Genomic DNA, 25,623 nt, shown 5'->3' with positions numbered 1-25,623 from the left:
TGTTTATAGTAAAGGCAATTTTTATTTTATTATTATTTTTATTAATAAAGAATATAATAAGCTATTAAATATTACATATAATTGTTGTTCAATTACTATTTAAAAAAAGTATAAATAAATAAATATTAAGGATCTAGCTATATTGTTGTGCTTTGCTCGTTGATTGACTGTGCGGTCATTGCGCGCAGTCTCTCTCTGTGCACCTGCTCTCCATGTGCCAACCACACCGGCACTTCAGCCGCTCATGTACACGGCATAAACGCGATGATCAGTAAGTAACACTATTTTTAAACCTTACACGACACTACACCATCTTGTTTCTATTATAACGACTACCAAAATTTACTGAAATCTCATGTATATCTAAATGCGTAAAGGATGCCTGAAACAAAGGATGAGACACTGAAACAAAGGAAACTGATTTACGCGCAATGCTGATGCGCACTTCCAGATTTTGTATTGTATTAACAAAGTGCGTTTGTTTATTTTATTTTATTTTTATTATTTTCTTGGTGTATTGGGTTTGTGTAAAGTGCTGACAGTTATAAAGGGATGTGTGTGTATGTGTGTGTGTGTGTGTGTGTGTGTGTGTGTGTGTGTGTGTGTGTGTGTGTGTGTGTGTGTGTGTGTGTGTGTGTGTGTGTGCGTGCGTGTGCGTGTGTGTATAATGGGTTGGGTGGTCTTGGGTTAGGCTATATGGAGAGAGTGAGGCGTGATCTCTCATCAGTACCACTGAACACAATGCGCTCCTGCGTTTGCCTCAGCATCTTGTATGTTCCAAAGGATTGGATAACACTAAAGACGCGAAAATGTACAGTCATTTGGACTCGTGGATTTGTGTGAATGTTTGGATAGCTTTATTGTCTTATTAATTACCGGAACTCTTAAAGTGCGACGTGACCATCATGAAATTCCCTTTAGAAAATCCAAAGAAACAGGTGAACTGGGATCCGGAACAAGGTCTGTTAAATATTATTATTTGTTTTAAAGTTGTGTATTCATTTTTAACTGGTTTGATGAGGGAGATAATATTAATTTCATCAGCAGAGAGTTTACATTTGGTCTAAGGTTATAGCTCATGCTTTTCCACATGTAACCTCAAGTGTAACCTCATGTTCATGCACTTTAACTGGATGGTTTTAAGCATTGATTTAGTTAAATAATAAAATACTATTGAGGTTTGTAGAAAACATGTGAAATGGATTAGGTCTATATATTAATATACAATTAGGCTATTATATATTATACATTAATATGATTGTATAATATTATATGTTATTATATAATTGTATATAATAATATCCTACAAAATTATAAATACCATCATAATATAGTATTATGGTTAGCATTAAATTTGCTACAGTGTCTCTAAAAGCAGTTTCTCCGATAAACAGTAACATTTTATAAAGTCTCTATAAAGTCTAAAATATTGTCATTACTGTAATTAGCATGTTTCATAACTCATCAAACAAACAATTCTTTTAATAGTTTTGGTTGAATGCTCATGGGAATGATTCAAATATTTGTTAGCGACTTTATTAGATATCGACTGGAATCGGGTGTAAATCGTGATGTCAGTTCTCTGGCCGTCCTTTAGTGACTCAAAGTCAAATTTATTGTTGTCCAAGTGTATGTATTGATTATTGGGCAATGCAATGCTGTAAAATTCACACATACATATGTGTAAACATCCAGTAGACCTATTCACATCTGCTAAACAATTAAACAAGCTAGTTTATTAAATAACACCACTCAAAAATAGCTTTTCTATTCATTTTTTTTAAAGAGAAAAGGAGAATCTGCTGAAACATGGTAAAGGGTGGGGTTTGCATAAATAATGGGGTGGGATTACATCATTCTGACTCACCGCCCCGCCCACTGTCCCCCACAAAGACAGCAGGGGTTTCTCTTTATACAGGGGTGACTGCACGCAGCTGCGCTGTTGTGAATATATAAATGATTCTTGAACTAAACCCTTTCTTGGCTCTACTCTGAACTCATGCTATACGCTCTTAAAATCTAATTATACAATCCATTTGTCTACTAATGTGTCTGAGTGGGTTATCATCTCTTAAATGTCCTTCAGATGTCTGTTAGTGAGAATAAATCATTGGGTCAAATTCACCCCATTTACAATCATTTGCTACACAACAAGGAATTTAACTTGGTGGGTTGCTATTTATTATATAACATCACAAACAACATAAAATAAGTACTTTGTGTTCAATGTTGTAAATACAGAAGAAGCTACAAATGTCTATGACCGAGTGAAACTGTAGGACAGAAACAGATCATGCTGAGATAACATCATGATCACGATCAAAATTGTTATTTTTTATTTCATCCACTCAACCAAATGCATTGTAATATGTCTAATCTGAATGATATTTTTGTGTCTGAAATAACGTAGTAAAATGTTTGAGGTCATGTGGGAGAATAGGCAAAAATTTTGTGGATTGCCATATGAAAAGAAAATCTAAGTTTTTTCTATATATTAATATTAAATGGAGATCAAATAGAGACTTCAGTCAAAAATCAAATCATTCAGGCCATCAAACACCAAAAGGTTTAAAGTGAGATGGGTCGATATTAACTCGATGATCTCTCATCAAATACTTTCAAGATCAGATGATCTCAGCTCTACTCTCCACATCCATTGTATAGATCTATTCGCCTAATGTATGTCAATGACACCTGAAGGAAATTGAGATCTCCCTGACTCTTCTGAGATTTTAAAGAGCAACCAAAATGTTTCACTGTATTTCTCACTGTGGTTTATATCTCCCAACATCTTAATTCCACATCAATCTCATACAGTATGTTTTTTTCTCTGTGTCTCTCCAGTGGCGGTTCAAACAAACATAATCCCACCAAAGAAGGTCCAGGCCGGTGGAGTTCAGTCCAGCTTGGTTCAAGCCAGCGTAGCTACCATGCAGAACCCTATGGGCTGTGAAATTAAAACCAACGGCCACTGTCCTCTACCACGTCTCTCCATCGCCTCTCGTTCGGCCAGCGTGGTCACAGGTATGGACTCCGGAGGGGACGGATCGACTCTTCATTCTGTCATGAAATGGAAAACGGTCCTGGCTGTATTTGTTGTGGTAGTGGTCTATCTAGTGTGCGGTGGTCTGGCATTTCGTGCAATGGAGCAACCTTTCGAGAGTAACAAGAAAGACACCATTGCTCAAGAGAAAGCTTCGTTTCTGCAGAGGAACCCGTGTGTTTCCACAGCAGAGCTTGAAGATCTTATTAAGGTAAGATCAGACCACGTGGATCAATGTGTGATATTCAATTCAATCTATGAGTGACAAATGCTTCTTTGAGATTTAATTGAAATAATTTGGAAATGACTGTAATGAATTCTGGTGATGCAGTATTACTGTATGTTCGTTTAAAGCAGTGGCGGCCGGTGACTTCCATTTTGAGGGCGCTCGATGCGAAGTTCGTCACAACATGTATGTAGCATGTCATGTGTGTGGTTCGTCATTTTTAAATATGTGTTCTACGCGTGGAGAGATCCTGTGTGCATCACGTGTTTGTCAAAATAGGTGCCCGCTGCAGACGCGTCTAAAGGGTTTATGATAAAAGAGACGCTCGCGTTTGCCAGATACTCGCATAATCTCATGCATAATCAGAGTTTAGTGTTAAGGGAGTGTCTTGCGTGTATTTTGTGAACGTGAGCGTCTCTTTTATTGTAAACGGTTGTGACATGTGTGCAGCAGGCACTTATTTTGACAAAACACGTGATGCACATGGTTCACATGACGCAACAAACACATATTTTGAATTTGCGCCTCTCGGATGAGCAGTCACGAACCGCCGCTGGTGTAAAGCACATTTTATTTCAAAATAAGTGCCGTCAATGTCTAAATTTTTCCAATGGTGGGTGTAACAAACATCATTCCCACAGGCTCTTTAACCAAACGACTCTTCTGCTGTTCCCTCAGCAAGCGTGCGCCTTTAATCGATCAGTAAATGTCACTCCAAGACAGACACGAATTCCTTCTGGCATCTCACAGGATTATCGGCTGTGATTGTGCCAGTGCTCATCTTAAGCAGCATTTTATATAATGTGATCCACCAGCATGACTCAGTAAGGGGGTGTGCACACCAAAGCGTGCACACTCCTGTCAAAATAAGTGTCTGCTGCACACGTCTAAAGGGTTTATGATAAAAGAGACGCTCACATTAACAAAATACTCGCAAGACACTTACTTAACACTAAACAGTGATTACACATGAGATTAAGTGAGTATCTGGCAAACACGAGCGTCACTTTTATCATAAACCCTTTAGATGGGTGTGCAGAAGGCATGTATTTTGCCAAGACGCATGATGCACATGGTTCACATGACACAACTAACACATATTTTGACATGCCAAGCCACACACATGACGGGCTAAATACATGTTTCGCATCGTGCGCCCCCGAAAAAAGAAGTCACCGGAGTGCGGACAAAACCTGCCAGCTGCTGGCATTTTTGAAAAGCGCTGCGCTTTCATTGGAAACAATTGAAAACATACACCGGCCACCGGCATACACGCTTAGGTGTGCACGCTAACTAAGCCTCATATCTCGAAATGAAAATGTGTTGCCATCAATTAAAGTTTGTATTGATTTCTCACAAAGCATCCTACATACTGTACATCAGCAAAGAAATTACAGGAAGGGTGGATGATATGATAAGACATATTTCCATTATATAATATAATCTGGAACAGCATCAGATACTTAAATGATGTAAATGTCCAGCGATCTTAGATGTCAGGAAAGCAGATGGCCACTTCAGAGATCAATAACAATGTTCAGAATGGATAACAATACTGTGCATTGACTACTATGGATTGCAGAGTAGCCTACTATACACAGAACCATCTGATTAATAAAAGTTTACTATTAGCCCAAAAGATGGTGTTTAATGATAAATGTAGAGTTTTTATTCAAAGTGACTTACAGTGGACATAAGCTATGCCGTTTATCAGTCCCTGCTTTCCCCAGGACTCAAACCCAGGACCTTGGCAATTTTTCTTTAGATTAACATTCATCCTAAAATTTTTTTTTATTCATAACAAACACACAAATGATTCCTAATTTTACCTAGAAACATACTAACTGTGACTGCTCTATAAAGAGTTTGAGTTAGCAAATCTGACAATAATTCATGAGATCTGGATGTCTGTGATCACATTTTTCATTTTATACATCTTCCATTCATGCAGGCATCTAATATCATATCTGATAATTAATTACATTTCCAAAAATCAATTGAGGTGATGCAAAACCTTAATCAAAAATAAGACAATGATAGGCTATATTAACCAAATGCTCTCGGCACATAATATACATTCATCAAATGCTTCGCTTTAAATCCTTTTAATCTCAGCCTCAGGTTACTCAGAAATACAGATTTGTTGTCAGAATCCATTAAGAGTCTGATAAAAAAATGCTACCGGTAATTTACAAGAAAACATGTCAGACGTACTTAGAGGGTTTTGCATTTGAATTCTTCAGTTCTTAATTTCCAGACATGAATTAGACCCCTTCACTTTCATCTTCAAAGCAAAGGACAAAAACTAGGATATTTAAGAGAGCTTATTTGTGAACTGGTTTTAAAGTTATTGTTTTTTATACATTTCTCTCCAGAATTATATGTATATAATGTTAGACATGTTGTTGATGTCATGAGAGACAGCAGGCTGTGTTTGTTGTTCTTGGCTATGAACAGACCGACTCAAACTCATTTTTCCATCAGGACACTTGGCTATTCCTATCTGAAATGAAGAAAGATTAATCAGAGAAAATGGCATTCTTGTTCTTTACTGTAAAAAATATGGAGCAATAAATTAAAACAACTTGGTTTATGCAAGTCAATGCAACCTAATATTTTAAGTTTTGGCTAAAAAGTTGACATAAATTATAAAATCAACTTGAAATTGTTTAAAGTAACATAAAAAATATATGTTGATTTGACAAAAATGTGTTGTTTTATTGCTTTAATCAGTGTTCGAATTATGTCAAAGCTTATGGGGGGGTCCCCTAGCTAAGCCCCACCCCCCGGCCAAGCTCCTCCCCCCTCATTATAGGGTCGCTGTGATTTCACAACGTAAGATGTGATCGTCCTTGATCAACAATCATCTGATCCTGGTTTTAATCAAAGAAACCCCAAATTACCCTTAACTCAAACTCTAAAAAAATGTTTACCCCTAAAATTAGTGTGAAACACTGGCAAGGGCAGAACTTTTAAACAGAATAGGGGTGAAATAGGGTGGACTCATTCTTAAATTACATAATTTTACTATATAGTAGTGGTTAAATGGATGATTACATTGCATTTTTTGAGTCATAGATCTTATAATTTTCGGAAATTATGAGCATATAAAAATAGAAAAGAACAAAGTTACAAATAAAGCAAGATCTTACAGTAGTATTTAGGTACATAAATAGAATCAAATGAATAATAACACTGTTTTCTTCACTGTATAAATTAAATATAATTAATCTTTTTAAAGATACATAATTTTAAAGATAGTTATCATGCCACCAGGTTCAAGGTTGCTGTCCCCAGCACTCACAGCAGCCCCATTCGCATAATTTGCGGGTGGTATACGTCCCCACCGCTTTATGACCAAGTTGATTGTGCCCCAACTTCCGACCACGGAGTAATTCTTGCGTTCATAATCATAATTCATTTAAAACGCATGGACAACGCATGACGCGCCACCGCCTTCTGCTTTTCAAAGCGGTCGCCTGTGAACACGAGTTTTGTTTTAGACGCGTCTATATTTGAGTGCACTTGCTGCACGTTTAGATTTAAAATAAACTTGAGCGCAACTTGATACGAACGGCCTCTAAAAGGTAAATGTCGTTTTTTTTATATCTACCGGTAAGTTATATATGTAACAATGATTAATCTATTAATAGTTATTCTTCATCTATTTCATGCAAAACTCTAGGGGAAAAAATATAGGGGAAAACATTTGTTCCCTTTCAGCAGTTTTTTTATAAGGTTAATTGAATAATATTAAAATACCTTATGGTAGGGCTGCACGATTATGGCAAAATCATAACTGTTTTAGACTATTTGCATTGGATTGCATATTTTTGGAAAATATATTAATTGCAAGGCTGCAAAGAATAGTGCACTGATGATGTAATTATATTATTTTAATATAGTCAGTGGTGAACTAAAGTGGGCCGGTCTAAGACATGAAACTCCAGGGCTGAAAATGAGTCCCACTTCGGCCATGCATGTGACATTTTTCAAAGGTTTAAAAAAACACATGCAAAAGATACTTTCTACAAATAATTATTTATTTCTGAAAGATGCGTAGTTGAGCGATAGGCTAAGTATTAAAGAGACTATCATTTATTATCATTTAAGCGTGATTTCTTCTGCTTTCCCAATAAAATATTTTGTGTGACTGGGTTGACCAGCCGTCAGTCTGAGTGGATAGCTTTGCCACTGTTATGAAATAATTGTTTGAGAAGATTTTTTTAAAAACCCTTAAACCTAAAGATTACTAAAGATTCTTACCGCAACTGAGGTAAAAAATACTCCACACGCAGATAGAGACATTAACTCGTCTGTCAATTCCTCCAGAAAACAGCATGAGGCGCACTTGCGAGTTTCTATATTTCAGACAGAAGTCATTTGAATTATTTTATTGCGAAATTGGGACAAATAACGGACAGTATCGCTTTGTGACACGCAAAATGAGGATTTTAAATTTATATAGTATTTTAATTTTAATAAAAACCAGGGGACCCCCCTAATTTATATTTTTGTGCTTTATGGGGGGTCCCTTAAGGCTTATAGGAGGTCCGGGACCCCCCCAGACCCCCTTCAATTCGAACACTGGCTTTAATCTCTTATAAGATATGATTTATGTATCGCAGTAGTTTGCATGGAGTGGCCATTATTTGCTACTATAATAAACAGAAATTATCAGAACACATTTTATCTGTGTTATAGTGCTGCCAAAAGAGAGATACAATTTCGGGGAATATCATAAACATACCAAAGCTGGTGAGCATGCTCAGACAGAACATACCCATATATTCAATTTACCCATCATTGTTCACATTTAATTCAATTTCATTTATGTAGCGCTTTTCACAATTATTTAAATGTTTCAAAGAAGCTTTACATTAATAAAAGCAGGAAAAAAAACAGAAAAATAATGGGACAACTAAAGTAGGATAGTACAGTGGCTAAAATTAAACCGTACTAGCGAGCATAGTAATAATGTATAGAAGAGAGTTTTAAGTTAAGCCAATATAAGCTTAAATTTATTAGGAGTAAAGAGTCCTGTGGAAAAATGTATATATATTGTATGGTGGTCCCTTAGCTGACATCTGCTGGGAATCACGTTGAAGGAAGGCCAGTAGATCAGTGGTATGATGAGCTACACGGCAGGAGGAACTGTGTCTGTTAGTCTCAGTGTCCTCTGGTTGGAGGACCAGACACATTTATCCTTTAATTCCTAAACAAGTTTGAAAAGAATCACACAACCTGATCTAATTATAAAAGACAGAGAGCACATTGATCGTCAGTACAGAGACACAGAGCATCTTTGCCACTGGAGCACAATAACTTCCCCGATGTGACCTGAAGAATGATGATGCCATTGTGCAGAGGAATAATCGATCACCGAGTCCATCCACTCAATTCACAGCCCTGGAAATGACTTATGAATTATAGCAAACACTGGGATTAGAGTCTTGTACAACACAACCTTGTTTCCAGCGCTCTGTTGTAAATCATGACTGTATGATTCTTTTGGCCAATCTATCTTGTAATCTAGTAAATAACTTTTAAATGCCGCTTGTTTTTGTGTTTTGACCCAGCATGCTGTAGATGCGGTCAGCGCCGGAGTGAGTCCGATTGGAGAAACATCTCATAATTCCAGTCACTGGGATCTCTCCAGTGCCTTCTTCTTCGCTGGAACCGTCATTACCACTATAGGTACAAAAAAAACAACACTTATTTTCCATTCCTCATCGTCTTTGATGTAGATAAAGTCTTGATGTATTTGTCTAGGTCAGGGGTGCCAAACCCTGTTCCTGGAGGGCTACCGTCCTGCAGATTTTAGCTCCAACCCCAGTCAAACACAGCTGAAGCAGCTAATCAAGGTGTTCAGGGTTGCTTGATAATTAAAGACAGGTGTGTTGGAGCTGGGTTGGAACTGAAATCTACAGGACGGTAGCCCTCCAGGAGCAGGGTTGGGCGGGGTCTATGTGCTGAGATTTGTTTTTGCACTTCTAACAAGCTCACCAAAATGAAGGCAACTTTTAAACCTGTCAGAGTGAAAATGTGTTGAGTTTGTCTTCTGTTAAAGCATCTATAATTACTGCCATGTTCTCTCATCGCAACCCAACAATTGTCTTGTTGTGTGTCTGTGTCTAACTGGTTTGCTGTAGATGTTTTAAATAACCTCTTGTCTTCAACGCCCACATCGACAGGCTATGGAAACATCGCTCCAAGCACCGAGGGCGGAAAGATTTTCTGTATTCTCTATGCCATATTTGGCATCCCTTTGTTCGGCTTCCTGCTGGCTGGGATCGGCGATCAACTAGGGACAATGTTTATAAAGAGCATTTTAAAAGTGGAAAAGATTTTCAGGGTAAGCTGAACTTATAAATATTCAGCCAAGTCTTCTCAGCGAACGTGAAACATAAAATCAATATTGACTTTCCATACGGGAATCAATACGTCATTCTAAAGAATAAAAATGTCTGTCTTTGCAAATTTTCATTGAAGCTTAATTGGCTTGTGTTTAACCTTGTTTTAAATGTATTCTGTGTTATCGATCCTCTACAGCAGAAACACAAACAGATCAGTCAGACTAAAATCCGCGTCACCTCGACCATTCTCTTCATCCTGGCAGGCTGTATCGTGTTTGTCACCATACCAGCGTTTATCTTCAAACACATCGAGGGTTGGAGTACTTTAGAGGCGATATACTTTGTGGTTATAACTCTTACGACTGTTGGCATTGGAGACTACGTTGCAGGTATGTGGACAGATATGATATGAAGTTTTGTCGATGTTCATGTCTTATTTATATCAATGGATGTAATCAATGTTGTAATCAATACCGTACCGTATTGATCTGCAGGTGGGGATCGTAAAATCGAATACATGAAATGGTACAAACCTCTGGTCTGGTTTTGGATTTTGGTGGGTCTGGCTTATTTTGCAGCGGTTCTGAGCATGATCGGAGACTGGCTCAGGGTTCTGTCCAAGAAAACTAAAGAGGAGGTATGACGTTTCTGATGACGTGCATTATAACATCGTATATGAATCACACATATAAATATGATCTTTATCGCAGGTGGGAGGGTTTAAAGCACATGCAGCCGAATGGAAAGCGAACGTTCGGGCGGAGTTACGAGAAACACGCAGGCGTCTCAGCGGCGAGATTCACGACAAACTGCAGCGTGCCGCCACCATCCGCAGCATGGAGCGCAGACGTCTGGGACTGGAGCAGCGTGCTCACTCCCTCGACATGCTGTCGCCTGAAAAAAGAGCCGTCTTCGCCAGCCTGGACACCGGACGTTTTAAGACCTCCTCGCACGAGAGTATCGACACCAAACTGAACAATCTCCGTCTCAAAGCCGAGAACAGCGGACAGCAGATGTCCTCGGAGGAAAACATCTTCAACCGTTTCGGCTCGCTCAACAAACTGGCCAAACGCAACAGGGTTAAAGATCTCAGCAGGAACATCCCAGATGACACGAACAAAGCCGAAGAGGTTCTCAGCAGTAACAGCAGCAACGTCACACTGGGAGATGACAGAAAAGAAGATGAAGAGGAGGAGGTAGAGGAGGAGAGGATGGGAAAGGAGGTGAACACAAGCTTCACATGTTTGCCTCACTATCCTGAAGAATCTAAACAGCAAAACGGCTTTGCACCGGCTCAGGTCAGAGAACAAGAGAGGAACAAAAGACTCGAGCAGAAAGAACATCAACCCTAGGAAGACAGAAGATAACAGTAGGCAAAGGGTTAAAGGATTCATTCACCCCAGAACCCACATGACCTCAAAATAACAACAGATTAAGGGAATGGACACTAGGAAACTTCAAGATTCAGCCAGGTGTTTTCCAGCTGTATGAACCGCTATGTGTGGAGCAAAACAACATTTAAGTGGATATTCACTGAAATCATTTCCTTCTGTGTCCGAAACTTTTTGTGCTCTTTAGAGATAAAGTCATGTGGGTTTGGAACAACGATGAAGACAATGTTTTAAGTTCAGGGAGAATTATATCTTTAACTGATGTCAGAAAATGTGCCTTTCTGTTTGGTAAGCTGTTACTTGACTGAAAATGATGAACTGCTGTTGCTTTACTTTGCTCAAATGATCATTTTCAAATTGCCAAAAATGGACACACAGAGAAGTCAAAGAACACACTGACATCACTTAAAATAAAACTGTCTACCTTTTTCTACAATATGAGAAATAATTACTCATCAAATGGTAACAAAGACTCTATGGACTGTTTTGATTCTGGTTTTGTAAACAGAATTAAAAACCTGCATGAGTATCTACTGACTCGCTGCTTGTGTGAATGTGCCAATCAGACAAATGTGTGAATCAGACAAATGTGTGAATCAGACGAATCTGTGAATCAGATGAATATGTGAAGCAGATGAATGTGTGAAGCAGACGAATCTGTGAAGCAGACGAATCTGTGAAGCAGACGAATCTGTGAATCAGAGGAATCTGTGAATTCGAAGAATGTGTGAAGCAGTTGAATCTGTGAAGCAGGTGAATCTGTGAATCAGACAAATCTGTGAATCAGACGAATGTGTGAATCAGACGAATGTGTGAAGCAGACGAATGTGTGAATCAAACAAATCTGTGTATCAGACGAATGTGTGAATCAGACGAATGTGTGAAGCAGACGAATGTGTGAATCAAACAAATCTGTGTATCAGATGAATGTTTGAATCTGATGAATGTTTGAATCAGAAGAATTTGTGAATCAGCCGAATGTGTGAATCAGACAAATAAGTAAATCAGACGAATTTGTGAATCAGATGAATCTGTGAATCAGATCAATCTGTGAATCAGACAAATGTGTAAAGACGAATGTGCAGACGAATGTGGGAATCAAACAAATCTGTGAATCAGATGAATGTGTGAATCAGACGAATCTGTTTATCAGACAAATCTGTGTATCAGACGAATGTGTGAATCAGACGAATGTGTGAATCAGACGAATGTTTGAATCATACAAATCTTTGAATCAGACAAATGTGTGAATCAAACAAATCTGTGAATCAGATGAATGTGTGAATCAGACGAATTTGTGAATCAGACGAATGTGTGAATCAGACAAATGTGTGAATTAGACGAATCTGTGAATCAGACGAATCTGTGAATCAGACGAATTTGTGAATCAGACGAATGTGTGAATCAGACGAATGTGTGAATCTGACGAATGTGTGAATCAGATGAATGTGTGAATCAGATGAATCAGACAAATGTGTGAATCAGATGAATCTGTGAATCAGATGAATCTGTGAATCAGATGAATGTGTGAATCAAATGAATGTCTGAATCAGATGAATGTCTGAATCAGATGAATGTGTGAATCGGATGCGTCTGTAATCTATAAAGGATGTTTAAGCAGGCAAATTTCAAAAACAGTGACAGATTTGGGGAAGTGAGGGATTGATTATGTTTGTGAGTGTGCTTGTGTCTTAAATGAGTTCTGTTTAATGCTTGTATCAATAGCATGACTACTATTACCACACAACATAATTTCAAATCTTTGGTACATATCAATAAATAAGTAAACATATTAATCCAATGTCTTGTCTATAAACAAGATGGTTATACTGATGAAAACACTGATGAATGAAAGCTCTTTGTACTTAAGGGTTAATACCATAGGTGAGTGTATGCACGCTGTAAAACAGACATCAGGGAAACAATATAAAGATGCACCACTTTAAACAGAGATTTCAATCACATTACTAGAGCAATTCATTCCGAACCCACCATTATATAATAAAAGTCAAGACATCAATATTTACATTGAGGACTGGTTTAATTTATCACATTTTATCAACTAAACATTAAAACATTATCTGAACCATTTTGTGGCAGTAATGTCGAAATAAAGCAGCAACAAGCCAAAGTGCTTGATATGGCTTAAATGTATGTTTATGGTAGTAAATGTGTTTATATAGACTTGTGGTCTCTTTTGAATTGGCCCAATAAGCAATAAATATTGCTAAGAAGAAAACTGCACAAAAATTTAGTAAAAGTAATTTTCTTATAAAATGTAAAAACCTGATCACATTTTTCTTTATTATGTAAAATCTCATTATACTGAAATCTCAGGGGTACTCAAGAAAAATAAGTAATTAAAATAAATAATTTGGCTTCAATAGACAAGATTTTTTTAAAATATATATTTAAATTGATAATAAGCATTATAAGTTTCTAATAATACCATTTGCTCTGTTTAAACATTTTTGCAGCATTTACTGGAAAAACGAATGCATTGTTGTTTTAAAGCAGATCAGATGTGTGAATATAAAGCTCAAGTGTGAAGTAAAAGTGAGACAGCAGGAAATAGAAAGAGTGATATTTTCTGTGATCTTCAGGTGAGATGTCTCACTGTGCATGCTAAGATTGCAATGTCTCACAGTCGGTTCTCATTGTGTTTAGAAATCTAAGATGAACTGAATGACATGTGCAGATGTTCACAGAGAGCTTTAGTTTCACCATTTGCTATCTCTAAAAAATCTCTTATTTCAGCAGAATCAAAGAAAAGCGGCCAATTGAAAACAGAAGGTGAATTTGTTCAAGGTTAAAGGAACCTTGATTTTATCTGTCTGTAATAGATCATGTTTGTGTCCTGGTTTAGATCATTTCATGGCTGAGGTTTTATTGGCTCTTTTCAGCAGACGGTTGGGGTGTTAAATGTGGTGTCATAGAATCGGTAGCAGCGCTCATGAAAATAAATGGCACCGCAGGTGATAATTTACTGCATTGAAAGGCATCGGCCGTTTCCAGTCCACTATAACCTGACATGACATTTGTTTGGATAAACAAACGCTTTACAAGCTGAGTTGCACAGAATTTGGGATGAGAGTTTTTGATGCATTATTATTTTGAGAAATGCACATGTTATTTTTGAAAAATCCTCTTTTTAAATTCCAGAAAAAGGATCTCAAACGGAAGCTAAACCATCTAGGCTGAATGTTTGAAGTGACTCAATTCAGATTTTTTCCTCATGTGGCACAGACCGGATATGACGCACAAACCTGTAAGCAGGATAAAAGTGCATAGATTGTAATATTCTCTGATCGGTTTCAGGCCTCATTCATTCGTGGAGTAAATCGGATTTGAATCGAATACATGCATTAGCGTCCGCAATGTAAGCGGACAAATCCGATGTTCCCATCTCAAGACGTGTCATGCGTCATTGAAAATGCAATGATGGCAAATGACGTCAACTCAGGTGGACACCACCTGCATCACATCAGCGCAATGGAGAACGACGGCTACACTTAGTGAAGTAATGTTGAAGTTTTATGTCTTGTTACAGAAATAAAGCTCTATAATCTTGTGTAATCATTTTGTACATGTCCATTGCATATTGCGACATTTGACTTCCTCTGTGGTTTAAGCTGTTCTGGGTCAATATGTCAACCTTGAATTGTTTTGTCAAGTATTTAGTGTAAATTCAGATATCAGATATGAGTTGCTTTTAAAAGATGATGTAAGCGGGTCGTCAAAAAAATCAGATACAGGAAACAAATCGTAATTGTTAATCCAGCCCAAGTGTTATGGAGGAACAACCATTTCAGCAGCCTGATTTTAAAGAATTAGTCTTCTTAGATTATTTCTGTGCTTTCGCTTTAGTCTAACTGACATGCACTCTAAATATGGCTGGGATATTTTTGACCCATAATGGGTAAATATTGGACAGAACACGTGATCCAATGGTGGGTTATTTTAATCCATGGTTGCATAACAACAACCCAACATTGGGTCATTTTTGACCCAGCATGGGGTAATTTTTAACCCAGCATGTGTTCTGTCCAATATTTACCCATTATGGGTTAAAAATAACCCAGCCATTTTTAGAGTGTGAGGTATTAAAGTGACTAGTTCACATGCAAACTCAACCATGAGATCTGCTGCTGATTTCCATGCGTGCATGTCAATGACTATGGATCTGGTCTTTGAAAGCTTGCTCAAAAGGGTTTTGTGAGCTTTGTAAAACACGAAAGACGCACAATATTGTGGAGACGTTCCCATGGAAACCATCATTTATTTTAGGTTTGCCAAAACACATTTGTCATACACTGAAGAGACTGACAGACTTTCATGAGCCAGACAAACTGTAAAACCACATTAAATCTACTTGAAAAATCATCCAAGGTCTTAATTTATATGTAAGTGTACAATGATGAAAACTATTAGCATAACTAGAACATGCTCTTGTGTGCATTCAGTCATCACAGGGTTAAATGCGCTCGACTGTGTACCTTGGCAATTTAATTGGCCAACTATATTTGCATATTCATTATTTTATTTTCAGATCTCTGTAATATTTACATTTTCTGTAGCAGCAGACTTGCAAACCTGTTATTTCTGCATGTTCTTATGCAAGCTATGTAATAGACTAACTGCAGTGCTATAGAAAACTAGTTAAATAGTAACTAGTTAAATGTTTTGTAATTTTACACAGTCCACATTTTACCTGGTTACTGTGTTTGTGCTGAGACTTTGTTGGTCCTAGAATAAAAAATATACCATTCATGGCATTATTATGACCTGCCTAATATCTTGTAGTGCCTGATTTAATCTGCAAAACAGCAGCTATGATGTGAAACATTGATTTGACAAGGTTTCCTGTGGTATTTGGTACCACAAAACCAAGAATAGCAAATCCTCCATTTCCTGTTTATTGCAGGATGGTGGTGATGTAGAGCCAAACACGTTTTCAAGTCAAACCACTAATGTTCAATTTGGTTCATGTCAGGTGTATTTGGAGGCCAAGGTATTAACAAAAATTCACCATTATGTTCTTTAAACCAACCCTTGACTGTTCTGGCAGGGTGGCATAGTGCAGTATCCTGTTGGTAATTGCCATCAGCGGCAGGGAACACAGTTGCCATGAATGGGTGCAATTGGTCCACAACAATGTTCAGATACCTGACAGCCAACCAGGATGGTGCAAAGGTGTCCGAAAGTGTCCAAAGAAAACATTTCACAGCCTTTGTCCGTTTAACAGTTTATCCAGGTGCCATAGCCTCTGATGGTAATTGCTGTATCTGCGTTCGACCAATCAGCGAGTTGCACAAGGAATCTTAAGTCATCAGATGAAGCCACTTTCTTTCAAACATCCATCACAATGAGGACATCACTTTATATGAGACTATATTTAAAGGCCTAAATGTAATGTAATGATGACTCGAAGAACTGAAAGTTTCATCCTTTCTGGGAAACCGCCTCACAGTGAAGTCAAGGAGCTTTAACATCAGAGATGAAGCTCACCATGCATCTCTATATCATGTTTCCCATCCCGTGTGTTTGATTGATGAGGCTGTGCGGTGTGAAGTCAAAGGTGTGAGTGCTCCATTACCAGTGGATTCTTATAATGAAATCTTCCAGTATGAGTAAGCTGATGTTCTGATTAATAGAAGAAGAATGTGACTCATTCAGATCCGTCATTTACGGTACAATGCTGTGTAGGTTATGATGATCTCACAAACATCAAATCAAATCTTTGAATCTTGGCAGGACATCCTTGTAAGGTTGCTATTTTGAAAGTGATCGCTTTTTGGAAAATGAGCTCATCACACATTTCTGTGGATTTTCCACTTACTCAATGTGTTATGATCAAGCAATTTTCATTTGACCTTTATAATAAAGAGAAAGAGCAAGGCAACTAAAATACACAAAATACAGCTTTATTCTGTAAATGGATATATAGTCGTGACAGCAAGTTTAAAAATGAAGCATTACATTTCAAATCTGGTGAGAAATATTTGGTGCCTAGATTTATATAAACATTCAATACAAAGTTTAGTGCAAATTTAAAATAGTTAAAGATGCAATTTTGAGAAAGCAACTTTAAAACTATTTTAGCGAAACTGTCATCAAGAGTTTGAAAAGAAACAATAGCTTATGACTGAAACAACTTATGGTAACATTATTTGTCTGACATAAAAATAGAAATGTAACACTTGTGACAATATCTTCAAGCAGAAGTTGTTTTTATGCCACTGGTGCCACCAAGTGGAATTATATGGACATTAACCTCATGGCTTTATAATATAGTGCAAGGTGTATGAACTGACTTTTTATTGTGCTTTTGTGTCGGTCCTCGTACACTTAAAGATGCCGTAGAATAAAACTGTATTTATGTAGATGAATAATAAGAGTTGTGTACATGGTTATGACATTAACCTCAAACATGATTGTTTCCTCCTTCTTATGTAAACTTTGTGCATGCAAAAGACCACTGGAAAACAGACCAATCACAACATAACACCAACTGTGAAGTTACAGTTCAGATGTACGCATTAAATTAATTACAATGTTGTTACAAAGCTATGAACAAAGTTGTGACCGCTGAGTTAGCACCATATGCTAGTTAATGCTATATGCTAGCGTTTAGGTTGAAGTTCTACAATTGATGTTACAGTTACGTTTTGCAGGTCCATACTGAAGAAAAAAACAAACTTATCACTCAGAAACGTCCATTAACAATCTCCAAACTATTGATTATTCCTCAAAATCTGATACAGACCCAAACATAAGATCTGTTTACACACACACAGAGCTACTGAAGGAGAAACAGCCAATCAGAGCAGAGCTCAACATTATTATTCATGACCCTTTCAAATAAGGTAATAATAGACCATTTCATTCTAAAGGCAAATCCTAGGGTTGTAAATGGACATCTCTGGATAATGTCTGTAGATATCAGATAACTATTTGACAGATTATTTCAATGCATGTGCTGGTACCTTTATAAACAACATAAACAGTCTACAAAATAGCTTCACCCAGTAAACCGTTTGAATTTACAGCTCCTTTCTGTTTTTTCGTCTTCCATGGCCCCCTGAGAAAGAGTAAAGCATTTAAAGCGCTCACCTGACCCATTCGGCTGCTGAAGCAGTACAGCAGCGGGTCGGCCAGGCAGTTTAGCATAGACAAGGTAATGCTAAGCTTATAACTGATAAAGAGCCAGTTGGGAGAGGGACATTCTTCCAGTAGACTTCTCAAAACCAACATGATGTGAACAGGTCCAAAACACAGGTAGAGAGTTAGCAGAATGCTCCCCAGAAGCTTAAAGACGTGCCGACGCTCCGCCAACTCAATCGATTGGTTCTTCTTCACGGCAAGACAGATTCGCCAATAACAAAATCCCACGATCACGGCGGGAACGAAGAAGCCGACAATGAAGCGAGCAATATTTGGCCATCTTTGTGCTTCGGGGAAAGGAAATACGTCCAAGCAGATAGAATAGTCTTCATCATAAATATTTTCTGGTTTGACAGTGATCACGTTAAAAATTACTGTAAATAACCAAGCTGCAATGCTGACGATGAAGGCCGTTCTTCGCTTTCTGAAGGCCAAAAACTTGAGAGGATGAACCACGGCTAAGTAGCGATCCACGGCGATGCAGCTGAGCAGCAATGCGCTCGTGTAGAAGTTTGTGAAGAGCAAGAAGACGCAGACGGTGCACGCGGTCTTGCCGTAAGGCCATTTGTCAGAAAGCGTGAACTCAATCCATACTGGCAAACACATGATGAACAAGAGGTCAGAGAGAGCAAGGTTAAACAGATAGACGCCCAACTCGTTCTTCTGACGGATGTGTTGGCATGACACAAACAAGAAGAAGATGTTGGCTGGAATGCCGAGCAGAATCACGACCAGGTGAAGGCCCAGGAAGATCTTTGTCTCAGGATGATTAGTTGGATAACAATCTTCTGAATCATTTTGGCTAGGTGTGGTTGTCCAATTCACTGTGGTTATGTTCATCTTGAGGCAGCTGGGTTAAAGAGAAGAGGAAATATTAGTGTTTATGGCATGATATCAATCTCAAGATTTACCCTGCTGATGTGTTCCTGTAGCTCGATTGGTTAAACATTGTGTTCGCACCCAGCTCGGTGGTTGGCTGGTTTTAGCTGATCTTTCAGCCTGATTTTAGCTGGTTAAGCTGATGTAGCAAGCTGGTTTAAAATAGGTTTTGGCTACTTTGTAGCTGGTCTTACCTCAGGGGACACCACCTGACCAGGTTGATCATCTTAATCAGCTTTTTGGGGTAAAAGTGTAGTAGTAACCACGTTTTTTTGGTGTATTGATTACCATTAGCAAAACCATGTTTTTTCTAGACTAACCATGTTTGTTTTTGTTTTAGCGTAGTAAAACCATAGTTAATTTTGTAAGGGTTGCCAGGCTGGAAGGACCATATTAAACCAGCTACTTCCCTTGTAAACCAGCTAAGAGCTTGGCTAAGCTGCCAGCATGGTCAATCTGGTTTAAGCTAAAAGACCAGATAAATTGTCCAAACCTCTCTAAAATCAGACTGCTACAAAATATTAACCAGCTTAAACCAGCCAACCAGCTTAGGCTAGTTGGGCAACAACAAGATGATGGGTTCAATCCCAGGTAACATGCACAGAAAAAAATTCTATCATGAAAAAATATTTGAATAAACTTTGAATAAAATAATTTGCTGAATGCATAAATGTACAAGAAAGGATGTGTTAATTTCTAACACATTGGTTTGTGTTATCCTACTGAACACATTATGTGTCTTCATGTTGATTTTGTTTTCAAATAACAAGATGTGTTAGTTTAACGCATTCCTTTTAAGAGTGTAGCGAGAAATAGTTCACCCAAAAATATAAGTACTCACTTCTACTTCTAGTTCTTAAAGGTGTTTTTTATAAATCCATACATACAAAAACACTGTGACCCATACACAAGTCAAGTTAAGGTGATATTGAGTTTAAACAGCATTAGTACTAAACAGTGTTTGCTGAGACATATACTGTAACTGTGCAATAACTACACCACATTTGCAAGAAATCATCCGGACTGAAAAAATGAAATGCTTTTTTGAAATGCAAAACCACTGAACAATAAATCAGCATGTGTGCTTTTAGCTAACATACCTGATGAAGATTTCATCAAATCACCAAAGTCACCATAAGAGCAGATGATTCAGGATCCAGCGTGTTGGATATGAAAAACGTTAAGATACCGAAAGTCACAAGATGAGGAACTAGAGATTTCTAAAAACTGCCCCAGATGAGAGGAAGCGTGTGGGAGACAACACTTCCTTATTGTTTGTCTTCATACACTTAAACCTCAGACAAACCAAGAGGTATCAGATAACGGTCTGTGTATATACACTCTTAGTAAGGATGTGTTCATTTTTTACACATCTCTGTACGTTAAGCTTTTAACACATTATGTGTCACTTTGTGTTGATTTTGTGTTCAAATATAACACAAGTTGTGTTAAAAGTAACACAAAATGTGTTGTTTCAATAATTATACAGAGATGGGTGGATTCTGGGACAACGCATTTAGTGTGTTGTCCTAGAATCAACACTAATGTGTTGTTTTTAACACATAAGAGTGTATCTGTGCGTTTGTGTTTACATTCAGCTCAGCTCAGCATCATTAGGATTATAATGAGTTTTATTGCCAATTGTCTCACACAGACATGTGTTAGAAATGTGTCATGCAAACAAAAGCTTCATGTGCACAAAAAATACATGATATATTACTGTACAAAAAAGGAGATTTTACTCCTTATAACAAGGGTTTTGCATTATGGAATCAAATATGAAATGTACATGAAAAAGGATATTTGTTGTGTCCGAGGGCCAGCTACTCTATATAGAAAAAACTTTGTGCTGATTGGTTGAATGACATGACCATGCTCCTCTTAAACTTAGTTAAATAAACTTGGTTCATAGCAGTATTTTTGTCTCATGATTTGCATGTCTGTTGTGTGTCCTTGTTGGGTCACAAATGCTTAGATAAGAGATTTGCATGCACACTCTTTGAAAGGATGTGTTCATTTTTTACATAATTCAAGTTTATGCATTATGTGTCATTTTGTGTTAAAATGTAACACAAGTTGTGTTAAAAGTCATATTTTGTTGTTTCAATTATAACACAGAGATGGGTGGATTCACTAAGGTGTTGTTTTTAACACATCCGTTCTAAGATTGCACGTCAGATCTAAATCACCTCTTTATGCACTCTTAAAACAAATGTGTTAAAATAAATCTAGTGAGTTGTCTTTAACTTGACACATCTCAGTGTTATTTTTGGAACCGCACACGTTGTGTTGTTTTAACACATCTTGTGTTGTCCCTTCTATTTATTTGAACTTAACATTTTTATTTTCACACACACACACACACACACACACACACACATATATATATATATATATATATATATATATATATATATATATATATATATAAAAAGGAACAACACAAGATGTGTTTTGTGTTGTCCTTAACTAGACACAAGATGTTTTATTTTAACACATTCGTTTTAAGAGAATGAACGCATCAGCCAACAAACTACAATTCAAAAGTTTGGACACATCTACTAATTTATTTATAAATCTATAAATAAACATGCTGTGAAATTATAGTAAGGTCATCGAAACAATAAAATGTGTTATCCTGGACCACAAAACCAGTCATAGGAAAAAAATATTAAAATTTTTGTTAGGAGATATATTAAAATCTGAAATCTGAGGGTGCAAAAAATCTAAATATTGAGAAAACGCTATCTTTGAATGTATTTTATGAGGTGGCAAATTTGTATGACCACATTCGTACATTTTACTATGTGCTGGACATTTTTATCAAAAGCAGTTTGTTTAAGAATAAAACTAATTTGTAGGCATGGAGTATAAATAAATAATATTTTTAAATAATAGTTTTATACAAAAATATCAAGGCTTCCACTGTTACTGTAATCTCAGGGTTTAACTATTGACATGGACATCCTGCTTATTTGTTTCTTACAGTTCGAAAAAAGTTTTCTCATTTCCATTTTTGCACTTTCACTAATGAGGCAGTAAATGATGGGATCCAAAACGCTATTAATTGTTGTCGTTGCCACAAACACCATGTAAAGGTCCTTCATATTTTTTGCAGCGCTGCAGTTGTCGGGTTCCAGCAGTCCCCTGAGGAACATCACCACCTGGAACGGCGTGAAAGACACCAGATAAATAAAGAGGAGAGACAGGAGAAGAAACCAAATCTTCATGCGTTCACTGACAACAGTAGATGTGCTTTTGCGGAGCGCCCTGATAATCTCCAAGAAACAGAAAGTCATAATGAGAACAGGAATCAGGAACCCTGTGACCGCTCGGATTATGGCCTCGTGTCCGACTTTTCTGCTCATGGGTATCCGTGCATCACAAATGCGATGGCTACAAAAATACCAGATGTCACCTGTGTAGGCCCGAAGGCTAAAATGAAGCACGATCTCCAGCAGCCACACGACGGCGCTCACCTGCGCCGCAGTTCTCACCTCTCGCACCTTATCGAAATGTAGTGGAAATGCTATGGCTAAATATCGGTCCATAGAAATGCAGCACAGAAACCCAGAACCCACATAGAAGCTGTTGTACATAACAACCGCAATAATGCTGCACAGACAGTCGTTCACTGGGTATCCGAGTGCCATAATGATCCAGACAGGTAAAGTTAAGATATAGAGAAGATCTCCGACAGACAGATTGATGAGATACATCGCCAGACTGTTGCCTTTCCTCATAAGTATCCAGGCCACGTACAACGACAGACAGTTTGCTGGAAATCCAACTATGAAAAACAAAGAATAAAGCGTTGGGTACGCGTATAGCTCCACTGTGTTGGGATGTGTGCAATTCGGCGAGTTTGACGACACGTTGTCAGCCATCGTATCTCTCATAGAGGTCTCATTGCTCTGAACAGTCTGTATGCTCTCACATCATATTAAATTTCACATGCAAATCATGTTTTATACATTTGCAGGTTAACTTTCCAGGAAGCCACAGAGATGATACTGGAGACTGAAATGTTGTCCTCTGTGCTAACAAAATATATGTCTCACGTTCAAAACAAGTTTAACTTTATGCCAGTATGCCATGCTGTCAATTACCGCAGTAAAAGAGAACCGCAAGGATGACGTAATTTTGTAGGCAAAAATAGGAAGTGAAATTATATTTTAGCACTTCTGCTTTCACTGCCCTGAATGTTTCTTTTATGGGATTTTGGTTAAATGCCTTAAATAAGATCTTGGGTTAACATAAGATATGCTGCATATAACGCATCAGTAGTACCCTGTCTTTTTTAAAGGTGCCTTTAAAACGGCAATGCTACATAGGGACTACATGACGTTGTTGTCAGGGACTTTAAACATCATCACACATGAAGATCTGAAAAAGAAAGCAAAATTTTCCATAATTCACAAGAAACATTCATGATTTGAGTATTTCCTTATCAGGAAACATGTTGTTGAATGTTTTTAATAAAGTTTGAAAGAGCTGTCGGAAATTTGGTGGTGATGATGTTGATGTCGAGAGACCTGTAGATTAACATGATCTCACAAAGTTCTGTGGGATAGTCACATATTTATTTGCTCATTTTTCTGTGGCATTCTCACGTATTGGTTACTCAACTGCTTTTTCCTATTTTCAAACCATTGTTGCTTTGGTTTAGGGTTAGATTTAGTGTTTGCATTAGGATGTCACTTTATGTATTGGTTTATATAATTTTTTTCTGATTTATTCTTTTATATGTTCTAATCTTTAAACAATTGTCGCCTGGCGTTGGGGTTAGATTTGGGTTTGGCTAGGGATGTCATTTTATGTAAATCTAACCCTGATCCGAAGTGACAATGGTACGAAAATAAGACAAAACAGTTGAGTTACCAATCTTTGAGAATGCCACGGAAAAGAAAGTCCATGGCAGGGCCATGGAAAAATGCGGAGATCCGTGAGAATGCCACCGAAAAATGAGCAAAAAAATCTGTGACTATGCCACTTAAATAAGGTAAGCTTTCATTTCTAGTAAACGTATTTAGATTTTAAAATTCATAAAAGTTGTGTTCATCTATGAAGAGGATCTTGTTGGACAAAATGCATGAGTGTCAAATTTTTTATAAGCACCGAGGTTATTATTTTCAATAATCAAGTCTATTGGAAAAGTCAATGGGCTTTTTGGGGAGGGAATCAGTGTCCTGGGTTGGCTTACAAAAAGCACTTTATAATACATGAACCACAACAAGAGTGACATAATAGTAATTCAACTTTAGTCCAATGATTTTTCCAGCTTTGCGTCGTGCCGCATTACCACTTTGGGTGTGCATTATTTTCAAATAATTCAATTATTTATTACTTAATGTTAATACTTAAAGGGGCATTTTTTGCTCAAAATACCATATAAATAATTTATTATAACATGTTTAAATTGACACTTTGTAGGTGTGTACAAAAATGTGGCATTTTGGGTGTGTCCTTAAAAATGCAAATGAGCTGATGAAATGCAAACACGGATCACAATGATGGTGGTTTGTTGCAATTTCACTTAGTTGTGCTATGAATTATTTTCTCTCTCTCTTTTTCTCTTCACTAAATGTCAGTGCTGTGGTTGGATAGTGCAGATTAAGGGGTGGTATTATTATAATAAGAGCTCCTTATGACATCATAAGGAGAGCCAAATTTCAACGACCTATTTTTTTCACATGCATGCAGAGAATGGTTTTCCAAAACTAAGTTACTGGGTTGATCTTTTTCACATTTTCTAGGTTGATAGATGCACTGGGGACCCAACTATAGCACTTAAACATAGACAAAGTCTGATTTTCATGCCATGGCCCCTTTAAGCTCTACCTACTGCAATACAATATATTCATTTTTAATGCCCTCCCACATGTTTCGCTATTTTAACTGCGCTTATTCCCGTCATTGGTATAAGTAGCAGTGGTTATTGACAAGAAATACGCAGAAATTCCATTTTGCTGGTAAATACATGCAGCTTGAAAATGTGTGAAGCCACCTTTAAACAGAGTGAGAAGTTGTGGTCGTCGTCCTCCACAAACTTGAAAGTGAAAGTAAAGTAAAGTGCTTATGGTAATATTAGCCTATATTACATTTTTGTATGCATTTTTTACAATCCACATTCAGGCACCTGGCATGCATTAACGCTGAACTGATATACAAACCAGATTATGATCTCTTCTTCTAAACACTGCACAGTTGAGGTGCGAGTTGCTTTGGAAACGATGTGTATTGATGGATGTAATGATATTCAATGGGTTTTGGGAATAAGAAGGCGTTTATTTCACTCCACCACTGTTGATTTAGTGTAAATATTATCTTTTAAAGTGCTTTTTGCAGCAATATTTGGTTTAGTTCTGCAGTAAATCTTGAGGTGACCAGATCACAAACTTCAACACAGTTTACAAACAAACGCACAAATGTATGTTGGTTTGATTTTGCTCAAAAAAGTAAAAGCTTTCATCATGTTTCAATCTTTAAACATCCCGTTCAGCTGCTGACTTTACATCTAAACTATTCAATATTTCATGCAATCACCTTTAAACAGGATATCAA

General features: G+C 37.4%; 3 protein-coding genes across 5 annotated transcripts; 1 reads left to right on the top strand and 2 right to left on the bottom strand.

The window, feature by feature from the left end:
* Positions 1-153: 153 nt before the first annotated feature.
* On the top strand, positions 154-11,545 carry kcnk10b (potassium channel, subfamily K, member 10b). 3 transcript variants are annotated; one of them, XM_065255092.1, is made up of 7 exons: positions 154-271; positions 2,845-3,254; positions 8,849-8,966; positions 9,464-9,624; positions 9,822-10,014; positions 10,120-10,262; positions 10,336-11,545. In XM_065255092.1, the coding sequence occupies exons 1-7, from the start codon at positions 265-267 to the stop codon at positions 10,975-10,977; spliced, it is 1,674 nt and encodes a 557-aa protein (XP_065111164.1). In that variant the 5' UTR covers positions 154-264; the 3' UTR covers positions 10,978-11,545. The 3 variants fall into 3 exon arrangements, with proteins under 3 accessions (XP_065111164.1, XP_065111163.1, XP_065111162.1); XM_065255091.2 differs by lacking the exon at positions 154-271 and adding an exon at positions 707-960 and having other exon boundaries at positions 9,825-10,014; XM_065255090.2 differs by lacking the exon at positions 154-271 and adding an exon at positions 707-960.
* A 3,747-nt stretch (positions 11,546-15,292) lies between these two features.
* gpr65 (G protein-coupled receptor 65) lies at positions 15,293-20,300 on the bottom strand. Its single transcript, XM_065255119.2, has 2 exons — positions 20,160-20,300; positions 15,293-19,030 (listed from the first exon to the last, which is right to left on the bottom strand). Exon 2 carries the CDS (start codon positions 19,018-19,020, stop codon positions 18,025-18,027), a length of 996 nt encoding a protein of 331 aa, XP_065111191.1. The 5' UTR covers positions 19,021-19,030; positions 20,160-20,300; the 3' UTR covers positions 15,293-18,024.
* Positions 20,301-21,761: 1,461 nt separating this feature from the next.
* Positions 21,762-22,940, bottom strand: LOC135736863 (G-protein coupled receptor 4-like). The gene has a single exon (XM_065255120.2). It carries the CDS (start codon positions 22,800-22,802, stop codon positions 21,999-22,001), a length of 804 nt encoding a protein of 267 aa, XP_065111192.2. The 5' UTR covers positions 22,803-22,940; the 3' UTR covers positions 21,762-21,998.
* Between the last annotated feature and the right edge of the window lie 2,683 nt (positions 22,941-25,623).

This window comes from Paramisgurnus dabryanus, chromosome 17 (genome assembly GCF_030506205.2).
Source record: "Paramisgurnus dabryanus chromosome 17, PD_genome_1.1, whole genome shotgun sequence".
NCBI lineage: Eukaryota > Metazoa > Chordata > Actinopteri > Cypriniformes > Cobitidae > Paramisgurnus > Paramisgurnus dabryanus.
Note: the sequence above shows the minus strand (reverse complement) of the source record. Positions and strands in the feature narration are given on the sequence as shown.